The sequence below is a fragment of the Anarrhichthys ocellatus genome, unplaced genomic scaffold, assembly GCF_004355925.1.
Source record: "Anarrhichthys ocellatus isolate YVR2014 unplaced genomic scaffold, GSC_Weel_1.0 scaffold4, whole genome shotgun sequence".
NCBI classification, from domain to species: Eukaryota; Metazoa; Chordata; class Actinopteri; order Perciformes; family Anarhichadidae; genus Anarrhichthys; species Anarrhichthys ocellatus.
Window position 1 is genome coordinate 13252654 of NW_022280034.1, and position 11833 is coordinate 13264486.

The window sequence follows — 11833 nt, forward strand, 5'->3', positions numbered from 1 at the left end:
ATCAGATCATTTGTTTGACTCACCGGGATCGCAGAGACCAAGCCAGAACCAGAGATGGGATATTAGAGAGGACTGGCACTCCGATGAGGATGTTATTGTTGTGAGGCGGATCAACTTTTGTTCCTGAACAAGAAACATCCACCGCTTCCTGTCGTTTTCAACGTAAGCACGCGGTGTAGGTAATCGATTAGTTTAGTCTCCGCAGGCAGAGCAATGGGTGAAAGAACGCACGCTACATGCTGTAAAACGCCTGTAAACATCTGTAAAGCATAGGACAAGGTAGCATGCACGTTAAGCACAGCCCAAATCGTATGTGTTTGCAACTACCCATTGTGGTCGAACTCAATTGGACCAGGACGGGGACCAATGAAAACATAGCTTTCTCTTCCCGGGAGCCAATGGGTTGGCGGGCGAGCTTCCACGAGGAAGTGGAGAGGCATTCAGGTGGTGGTACGAGCTGTTAGCGAGCTACACGGTATGGTTTAGTCAAGGCCAGAATAACCGTGTATGACGGTAAGTTTTGTTAATGCTACCTAGCAGGCATATTGAGTCAAAATGGCGCTGCTGCGAATGAGGGCGAATCCACAGGGCGCGAATGCCACAGAGATAGAGAAGAAGATTAAAAGGTGAGTGAGTGAAACGACGCTAGTGTGCTGCCTGTGTGAAGCCCAACAGGGTGGCGGTGTGCCAGTCAGGTACTGTCACCAGGAAGGAGGGGAACACCCTAACTAGGACCTAACTAAAATGGTGATAATAGTGTCAAATTGATACTATTATCATAAATATAGTCTTCAAAGAGAAAATAAATGTATACATGCTAATGTGTAGCATTATTTTGAGTTTTTCTTTAGCATATCACATTCCTGTTTGTGTTGTGGAGGATAATCACAAAAATAAACTAATAAATAAATACTGTTGTTACCAAATATAAATAAATGTATACATGCATGCTGAAATATGTATTTGATTGATAGTTAATTGCATGAATACTATAGAAATACTTGTAGTTAATTCATTGGGACATGAATAGATACATCAATGTCTTCAAGTTCTTTCTAGGTTTCTACTTTTACTCATTTTGGTATTTTTGCATTTCTGCTTTTGTTTAATCTGTCATTTTACATTTCTTCACTTGTGTTTTTCTGTATTTCTGCATGTTAAGATGAGGTCGGCGGCAGGACCGACATCACTCTATTTGCTTAACTCAATCAGCAACAGATTATTGAGATCAATCAGTAATGAAAATAACTGTTAGTTGAATCATGTTAAACATCACAGAGTGATGCACATATAAAAACGTACGTACTCGTGTGTGTGAATGCATGCTCCCTCAGACAATTGAATGGGTTCACATAAACGCACACAATTCGCTGGATTTGCACACAAATACACACACTCTTGCACAACATGACTATGTATTCCTTAACATTCAGAAGCGAGTACACAGCCATTCACACGGATGGCACATACTGTATAGCGCAAAGACACACCGTCTCACACACACCAAGCATTGCCTGTGACAGATGTTGGCAGGAATATTGCCAGGAAGAAAGCTCTTTCATTTCTTTTTGGCGTGCCTATCTCTGTACACAGTGTGGCCATGTCACCAAAGGTCTTTCTTGCCTCTTCCAGTTCCTCCGTGTCCCTTTTTATAATGAAACAGGTCAGACGGCACTGAGGTGTTTGCTGAGGAGGACAGCAGTGCCATTGCCCCGTCACTATTTAACTATTTAGATTACGGGTCTATTGTTACTTTTAGCTAATTGTTTCTACTTCTTTCTCACTAACATTGACTCTCAAAGATAACTCGTGGATTTAAGTTGTTACAGCTGACTCAGGTTTGTTGGTTGTGTGAACCGTACGGTTGGCCTATCGTAGCTGGTTTATAAACATTTCCTTCTGACAATCAATTTACTAAAGATTGGTAACTCATAAATATGTCGATGTTGTTTTTTTCAATCAGAATTTCATATTATTATAGTTAGTAGCCTGTGTTTGGTGTTTCCGTCTTGCTCAGAGGTAATGCGCTGCGGCAGGGATCGGCATGGAGGGGTTCCCGAGGGCTTGTGATCTTGCTGCTGGTCGTCGTGTCCTTGTGCGGGGCGGCGGTGTGGCTGTACGTGACCTCTCTGGACAGTGACATCACAGAAACGCTAGTCCGCCAGGGCGAGCTGGTCTCCCCCCGGCCCAGAGTCTCCTCCGTCCAGTGCTCAGAGGACTACGAGAACTACCAACGCTATCCAGGTGAGGCTCTGGTCCGCGCCGCTGCTGTGTAAACATTGACTGGGCCGAGATAAAGCCACGCCTGCTTCATAAATACCAAATGCTGGTAAAATATTGACGCTGCTCACTTGCCCTCGTATGCAGCGTTCTCCCAATACTGGACCAATTTAAAAGAAATTGTTTTACTCATTAGTCACTTAGACACAAAACATGGGATATAGGATCCAGGTTGAAAAATAGCTCGCTTACCCTTTGATTTCCAACGCTAGTCAGCCACAAAATATTGGAGGCTGGAAAACAATGTTCTCTGACACACCATCAAACTGAATTTCTGTGAATTCTGTTATCATTAAACAAAGTATTTAAACTGGAACTTAAAAGGTTGAAAAAGTCTTCAAAACTTGAATTCAAACCATTTTCTCCTGATTCCTGAAACAGTGTGAAACAGCATGGGAGCGATCCACTAGATGGCGGCGTAGCACAAGCCTAGCTGAGCATTATGTTACTGTATCTGTACTATTTGATCGGCAGACCAGCTGAAATGAAGCAAATACTAACCAGTTTGTTTGTGCACTTAGATACGAGGCTAAAAAGCCAAGAGACCTCGAACACACCTACGTAGACATGTGTTCATTCATACTCATGAACTGTCACCGTGGTCAGAGCACAGCAGGGAGCAGAGCATCTCTGATGACGTTATTTGTTGAAGTGAAACTTCACTGTAAAGTGAAAAGTGCAGTTTCCCCCCCAAACTTAAGACTAAACTGAAATAAGGTTCAAAAATTAAAAAAAATAAGCATAATGTTTTTTTCCATTGTCTTGGAAATAGTAGTTTGAATAAACAATCCCAACTCAGAAGCCCTTCTCAGACATGGAATATGTAATATTGAGGGCTTCATTATTCTGTTAAAGCAATTTGCTTTTTATCATTCTCACCCATCTTTTGCATAACTGTTCCTCATCAGTTTCATTATTTATTGGATGAATAATTCTGCTTCTGCAGAATGAAAAGCAGTTCAGTTGGGTCTCTCCTGTTAATATCTACTTGCTCACATGATGAATGTAAAAGTTTTGCTGGGTATTCATTTATTCATCCGCATTGTTGGCATGAAGGAAAGTTGAAAATATGAGGATGTGCTTGTACGAGGGGCACTGTTTATTTTCACAGACTGATCTGACATGAGAAGAATGACTTAGATTTGTCTCCTTCCGCCTGGAATTAAACAAATAGTAAATGAAAAGAAAGGAAGTATTCTGCTCCGTTATTGGCATCAGTGCACTCACGATTCCCTCCAGATCCGTCCACTGCTCACTTTAAAGCAGACACTTCCAAATGTACTGTATAAATGTGTGAAATGTGAAACCGCTTTGAGAACATCCTTGGCAGAAAGAAGAGAACAAATTGGAAATTTGTCTTTTCAAACACATTAGGCCGCTGGGAGTTCAAACGGTGCGGCTCCAGTGTCTAAAGGAAACACAGCGGGGGGGCTCACGCTCCGAGCACGCGAGGCCCAAAGCACCCGAGGCTTCTCCCACCATTGATTTCTAAATCCTCTCTCACATGTCTCTCTCCCAGGATGCACCCCTCAGAAGTGTGGCCGCGCGGTCACAGACGGCGTGGTGACGAGGGAGGAAGCTCAGCTCCTCAGGAGGTAAACACTTTAGTCCTACGATGGGCAGCGCGTCTCTCTCTGCTCTCCCCTCGTTGTGTCACCATTCTCTGTCCTCCATCGCTGTAGCACAGCGGAATCATTCATCATGCTTTCTGTCTCCGACTCACAGGCTGGCTGAGAGAGGGCTGGCGCTGGCCGGGTCAGAGGGAGGAGTGAGTATAACGGCAAATTAAATTGTTGGAATAAACATCCCGGAAAATTCAGGACAGTCCCGACTTCCGAGTAGTTGTATCTCAAAACCCGAATCCAGTCCCCCTCCGGTTCTGCCGAGGGAAGCCAATGCGGAAGTGTCTCGTGATTTATTCCCTCAGTAAACATTGTAAAGATGAGTTTATGGTCTCAATCTCTAGTTTCAAAGTCTTCTTCAATACAGTATGATGTTCTTTGCGACAGCGAAATCGCCGAACTCAAGGCTTTAAAACGGAAGTCCACGAACCAATGGGTGACGTCACGACGACTACGTCCACTTCTTATATACAGCCTATGATTAAAACACTTAAGGAGGGACATTTAAAAAATCGAATCGCCTACATGAATCCCGGTGTCCCGGGTCCTGCGGACATCCAGCCAAGAATAACTTTGTTGGTACAGGTTCACAGGAATGGGGAGGGAAATACTCGTGGATCATTGCTGCCTTATGAGTGTTTTGCAAAGTCTGCAGGAAAGAATACGACTATTATTATCACTACAGTGAGTTAACCCTGAATGTAATTATGATCTGTCCTATATTATCTGAATTTGCCATGGCAGTGTTTCCAATATTCTTTACTTCAGTTAAGAGCTATTGCCACCAGCATCAGCTTAGAAATCCCATATTTGTCCCGACTTTCCCCACATACAGCATGCTCCCTAATACACAGACTCCCTGCTGTAAGGAACCTCGCTCGACACTAGGAGGCAGGCTGCCGCAATATGCGGAGCTCCGGCTTGATGAGCAGATAGAACCTGGAGTCGTCTACGTCCAGATGCCCTGGACGCCCTATCCCCTGCTCTCCGTCCCCAGCAGTTTAGGCCCTCAGCCTAATAAAGGGACTGTTTATGGAGTGTTAAGACACTTAAGCGAAGGGGAGCAACGGCGGGGGGGGAAGCTTCAGAGAAAATAGCTTCTTTTTTTAGCTTGTGAAAATCGGAGCAGGGTCCCAAAGGAGTTGAAAAGCAATAACAAGTAAAGGGCAGAACGAGAACGCCACAGAGGGAGCAGCGATAAACTTTGAAACAATGACATCAACTGCCAGCGTTTATTAGTCCCACTGATATTTAATTTGCACTAATTCCTATTTTTTTTTCTTCCGTTTAACGCCTCCAGGCTTCCATACTGGACCTTCACTCTGGAGCGTTGTCGATGGGTAAACAGTTTGTCAACATCTACAGGTGGGAAAGGACATATTGTCTTTGTTCTTTTCGGTGTGTACACTCATTTTATGCCAGCGGGAATGACACCCTGCATAATTTGTAACATTAGCATAAACACATTCACCAAAATATATATAGCGTTAGCCATCAATCGTACTGATGCCGGTCCTTGTGAGCTGTCCTCTCCAGCTCCAGTGACCCATACGACCCTCATTCATCACTGCCAGCAGAACCCCAGTTTTCTTCTTTTTTTTGGATCACCTGCACCTCCCTCCCTCACACCTCCTCCCTTCATTAATTTCTCCCTCAGTCCCCCCCACCCTCTCCCCCAATATCTCTCTCCAACACGGGCTCCTCAGGGACCATTTGGCCGATTTTAATCAGGAAGCGATGACGATGGCACTCCCAGCCAGCTTCCCACCCTTCACCCCTCATTGGGGACTCCCTCATGTGAAGCAGTCAGTCGATTACTATCTGCTGTGTTTGGATGGCTGGGTGGCACACCCGTCTGGGTAATGGTGCACTGTGCCGTGCGGCGAAACGTTGATTTATGCTAACAGGCCCCATCTCCTCTGCTCTCTCTTTTTTTCTTCTTCTTTCTTTCCCGTGTCTGTGCTCGTGTTTGTGTCGGTCTGCTCATGTGTGTCTTTGTCTGCGTGCGTAACTTTCTGTCTGTGATTGTGGCTGCAGGTATTTTGGGGACCAGCTCAGTGATGTGTTCACACAAGAGGATTTCCAGCTGTACAGGTGAATAAGGAATCTTAATCAAAAAAGTTTTTTTGCACCAAAATTCCATGACATTTTATTTAAAATTAAAAAAAAGTGACATAAACTCAAATGATGGCACTTTGTAGAGTGTTGCTCACTCTATGACGGTTATAAATCATACTTCCTTAAGTCATTAAGTCCGATCTTTCAATCTGACTCTCATCTGTCTGTTTGTTTTTCACCGTTTCAGAAGTGTACGTGAGCGAATACAGGCAGTTATTGCTGAGACCTTTGGTTTGGACCCAAAACTGATGTACCTCACCAAGCCCACCTTCTTCTCCAGAATCAACAGCACGATAGCGAAGACCCAGCACGACGAGTACTGGCACCCACACATAGATAAGGTAATGCATAAAAGCAGAGCCGTGACCTCGTTGAGAAGCAGGAGTCTGGTAGATTTGGGTTGCACAGGGGGCGATATTGACGTCATCAAACAGATAACAATCTGCTACATGTGAAACTGGGGAGGATTTGTAGAGTTCTTACTGGGAGCAAAAACATCTGGATCGGTGCATCCCTAATGACATGGCTTGGATTACATCTGCTCCCATTAAAAGGGCTGATGGGAAATGTCTTGATATCTTGAATGGGTTGATTTAACCTGAAAGCAAAGCTCTCCAGTTTCCAGTCAATCTACCGTCCAATCCTCCCCTTTGTTCATTAGGTTTGTGTAGAAATGGAAACAATCCCATTTCAGCTCCCAAAGTGAGTTTCCAAAGGGCAGCTGGGCTCACCCTCAGGCACAGTGGGAGGAGGGGGTTGCGTCCTTCTGGCCGTCCGTCCCATTCTCGTGAAGGCACGATCTCAAGAAGGAGCGAATTTCTTCACATTAGGCACAAACGTCCACTTGGACTCCAAGACTGAAGTGAATTTGGCAGTTAAGAATTCAAGAATTCATGTGCTTGTTATGACACATTTCACATAAAATGATGAAGGGACAACATTTTGGATAGACATGGATGTAAACTGCGACATAACTTGGTGGAGGCGTACAATCGGCAGACGGTAATAGTTGTCGTCATGAAAGAAATCACCCGACCTGCGTTAGCTCAGCAACGAATGCATAACCACCCAGGGGACTGAGCTTCTCAGCAAAGTTGCTGCACTTTCAGAAGAGCAGAAGAAATGTAAGGAAAAGTGGTTTGACTCAATTGAAACACGCTTATTCACCCTTCACACGGCACACGAGGAGGCAAGAAACAAGAGCCCATGCCTCTGTTGTGTTATGTGAACTGTTCACGTGATACATCGTTGATTCTCTATAAATATTCATGGTGAGCAGCTTTTCTGTCACTGCTTTAATCCTTGCCTCACACTTTGCACCTTGTTCATTGGCATGAGACGTTAAAGTTGCTCCGGGATTCATAGAAGACCTTGAGGCAAGTTTCAAACAAGTGGGATGTGTGTCAGGGGAGGGGAGGGGGGGCAGTTTCAATGCTTTACAACTTATTTAGTTAAAAAGTGGAATTTATTATAGTGGGTAACTCCTGATTTATTAGAGTTTCCTCTGATTGGGAGTATATATTTGTTCTTATTTAATGTTAAAATGGATAATTGCTGAAATACAGCTGACATCCCTGAATGTTGTTTTTGTAAAGATTTCTTTTTTATATATAGGCCTGGGGATGTTGTGTATTGGCACCATTCATAAAGCTTTTGAAGCATCTGCCTCAATATTTGCCTGTGTTCCTCTCTGAAATGAGAAAGAGGCCAACAGTCCATATTTACTTTGCTCGTGCTATTTCTTGGAGCTTGGAGTGTTTGCAGTTGCCTTCTTCCTTATTAATATTTGTCACCTCATCCTCTCCCGCTGGCCCTCGACAGCTGGAATAAAGTAATCTGTTAGGACCCATGTCTCTTCCCCATCTGTCTCTGCCGCAATTTTGGTGTTAATTGGCTAACCCAGTGGTTCTCAAACTTTTTCTGTCACGCCCCACTTTGGAGGAAGAAAAATGTTCATGCCCCACCGCCCACAAAAAATAGCTTATTGTGGCAGCAATTCACCTGTTTTGCACTGAATATCTTTCTAAGATAGTAACAATAAACTGCAACCTGTGAAAAACTAAACAAAACAAGTTAAAATATTTGGCAATAAAGAGTTTTACTAAGTTTTACACTGCATATCTTTTCAAAACAACAATAACGTGCAACCTGTGCAAAACTAAACAAAATGCTCCAGATATACGCCTTTTATTTTAAATATGAGCTTTAAAATGTAGCGTTCTAAAAGTAAAATAGCTGTGATTTAACAGCACGTGGGACTGTTGGAACTGTTAGTACACTGGCTGTGGTCATCACAGTGAACAGTGTGTACAGTGTGATGAGAGGACATGTGAGCCCTTGTTGCTGTACTTTATCTCCTTGGAGCAGAGGCTACATTTAGCATACCCTGCCTTATCAATGAATTTAAAATACTGTGACAGCAGGAAGCTGCACTCACGTCTGTTTAGACCTCCACCTTTATCCAGACCCAGCTCCACTCACATCTCAGCCCTGCGTCAAGCTGCGCTACACAAACAGCATCCTCTCCCTGGAGCTCTTTGACCTCATCAGTATCTGGGCCTTTCATTCTACTTTGAGTTAAAACAAACAACCTGCAACCAGATCCGCCGGTGTTCTGGTTTAACGTCAACGAGTGACCGCGTGAACTGAACCGGAACACGGGGGGGCTTCATGTTTCATCACGTTACGTTTTTTCCTCCTATATCATGATAATGAAGAAAGTTAACAGTCCACGAAGTTCCGCATGCAGTGGACATTAACTCAACCCAGCAAGTCTGAACGGTAACGGGACATAACGTAACTTAAACTGTAACGGAGGGAAAGACGGTGTAGACATCTTGACACTGATTGGCCAAGACTCGACACGTCACATCAGAGATGTTTTATTGTGAAGATCACGACATCACCTTTTCTCCTCGTCTCACGCCAATCTGAGAAACGCTGGCTGGCCAGTTGACCACCCCCCCCCAAAAAAACCCTCTATGGATCTACACGATTCACGTGGATGATATATTTTGATTCAAAACGGCGAATTTCAAGTTTGCAGGTATGAATAAAGTTCTTGAAATAAAAAAATTTCCCCCTGCGCCCCACCTGCAATACTGCTGCGCCCCACAGTTTGAGAACCACTGGGCTAACCTAACCCTCATTTAAATGTAAATGGCCTCAGACGTCTTTGGTGGTGGATTTTCTCCCCATCGATCATGTCGCTGATACGGTGTCATAGCACCAGTCGTAATGGCAGGGATGATCTTGCCATCTTAATGAAACTGAAATATAGTTGCAGACGCTAATGTCAAATGCGGTATTTTTTCTTTCATTCCTGACCTTGTCTTGTCTTGCTGCTGAAGTAAATAGAGTATTCGTCATCCCTGTAAAATTGCCTTCAGACACTCTTTTCAAGTGATTGACAATTTGAGAAATTGTTTTTGTGTATTTTTGGTAAACCAACCCTTAAGAGCTGAATTTTCATCTCACTTCTATGTCACATTTGAGCATCTTTTAGGACATTGTTTTGGTTGTCTGGCCTACAGAATCTGCTCGCATTGACCTCGTTGTCTAACTGCAAAAGGCAACTGCTTTCGCCCATAAAGCTACCTGCCCAGAACCAAACAGCAGGCAGGCAAAGTTGGCGACTAGCTAGTAAACATAGTGGAGCATTTAGCAGCTAAAGAGCCAGATTGTTTTTACAGGGGTTGGTAGAAACCAAAAGAGTGAATATTGGACTAATGTCGCTCCGTTTTGCTGGATGTGCTGATTGGAAAACGTTAGCTCGCACATTCACCGTAACAAATGAATATGTTGCTGATATGTGTGGCCCAAAAAAGTAATTAATGCCAGTGGTGGCGGTTATATACCTGTGTGGGGCTACAGGCACCGAGAGCTTCAGCTTATAAAAGTGGCGGCAAGTCTATTTGGCTTAAAAGTCGAATAGAGTGGATAAAAATCTCTTCTTCTCTAATGATGAACTAACGGGGACCCTTACGAGATGTCCTGACAAATACAAGCTGATAATTCATATAAATGAATTGTTGGAAAGTTGCACAATGAGTGTGTTCTCTGAACCGGGGTGGTGTGAAGTTCTTTCGGCGACTCTTGGAACTCCCAGCAGTTCACTTTGAGGTGAGATCGAGTGAAAGCGCTCCGTCTAAAATGACTCTCTGACTCTTTGAAAAGAGAGCCACTCGCGGTTCCTCGTCAACTCACTCTTTGATGTGTCATTAAGATCTGAGCATCTCTTATTGGTGCTGTTGTGCAGCATAAACAGCCCACCACAGCACAGTCCCATTTGGCATCAATTTATTTGTTTATCTTAAGGCGGGGCTCCAGATTGCAGGCCTGCCTTAAAACCACAATCCATTTAGTTGCATAAACGGTTGCACCAGTGTGACTTGCAAAGTATGCCCACATTTTATGTATCCCTTTTGGATATTATGAGGTTCATGTTAGTGCAAAAAGCTTACAGGGTTTTTTTTTCAAGACTCTGCTGTATTTAATCAGTCCCAAAGGCCTTTTGAGGAGAGCAGTTCAGGTGAGGAGTCAGCAGCAAGTGAGCCAACGAGAGAAGAGAGCACATTACTCTCTCCAACCAGGATGTCTGACAGTGTGGCCTCAAGCGTGGCTGAGACGCTGCAGTGGCGGGAAAGCCGAGCTTTGGAGGCTCTGTGTGGTCATACAAACACCGTAGCTACATGCCAACACATAGAAGTTGGACAGCACTGTATGTGTGACTGATTAAATGAGACGCAAGTAAGACAGAAATGCTAATAAACAGAATATTACTAAAGCTTTTTTACTGTCGGGGGTTGGTGGGGTCGGTGCCGAATTTTCCGAGTCAGAAATCCGACTTCAGGCTGCATTCCAGTTTGGATTTCCGACTTCCCAGTTCAAAAAGGAACGCAGCATAAGTCCCTTGTATGGGTCAATCTGACTGTTTTAATATCTTGGATCTGCTTTGAGCTGGCTGGTTATGGAATTCCACAGAGTCGTGCCTTCTTATTTACTCCATGAGTTAATGGCAGTATGATTGAGGCTCAGGGATAGAGCGGGTCATCCTCTAATCGGAAGATCAGCAGTCGATCCCCAGCTCCCCCAGTCGGCATTTTAATTGCCTTGTTAAACAATATGCATTTAGTCAAAGATAATAGTCTCTCCTTTTTTTTTTTTTTTCTCTCATCAGTAAAACATCCAGGCTTTGGCATGCACAAGCGCTGACCTAAGACCATCTTAGGTCAGTGCTTTTGCATGCGAACATGTCCTTATTAATGGAAAATATATATCTCAGATTAATGCAGACACTGCCTTCCTCTGTCTTTCTCCATCAGGTGACTTACGGCTCCTTTGACTACACCTCACTGCTGTACCTGTCTGACTACGGCTCTGACTTCACCGGAGGGAGATTTATCTTCATGGACCCAAATGGCAACCGGACAGTGGAACCTCGGGCAGGTAACTGTCAGCTGTTAATGTCGACCCACGTAGTGCTTTTTTGCCGCTTCAGCTGCAAAGACAGCGATGGGCAGGATATTGTAAATCCAGAATATCGGCAGTAACACCTGGTAACCCCTGGCTTTGTCTATAAGCCTATTAGCTCTCACTAAAAATAGATAAAGGATTTTATTATTACAGCCGCAAATTATGATTGCTGTACTCAGCTGCATTATGAATCTGGAGGTGGTTTTAGTGGGCCTTATCCTTTTGTAAGTGGGTAATCAGCAGCTCCGACTGAAGGTTCAGGGGATTAGGCTTTACCTCGCACATAGTACCCAAGTGGTTAGACATAACAGCATCTGGATCTCGGGGGGGGGGGGGGG

General features: G+C 44.1%; 1 protein-coding gene across 1 annotated transcript in view; it reads left to right on the forward strand.

The window, feature by feature from the left end:
• Nucleotides 1-437: 437 nt before the first annotated feature.
• The window catches only part of ogfod3 (2-oxoglutarate and iron dependent oxygenase domain containing 3), a 20114-nt gene continuing 8718 nt past the window's right edge, over nt 438-11833 (forward strand). The window contains exons 1-8 of the mRNA XM_031843358.1: nt 438-626; nt 2018-2244; nt 3800-3875; nt 4006-4048; nt 5203-5267; nt 5940-5996; nt 6208-6361; nt 11345-11468. Coding sequence (XP_031699218.1) covers nt 556-626; nt 2018-2244; nt 3800-3875; nt 4006-4048; nt 5203-5267; nt 5940-5996; nt 6208-6361; nt 11345-11468 — 817 coding nt within the window. The 5' untranslated portion in view covers nt 438-555. The remainder of the gene's footprint in view (nt 627-2017; nt 2245-3799; nt 3876-4005; nt 4049-5202; nt 5268-5939; nt 5997-6207; nt 6362-11344; nt 11469-11833) is intronic.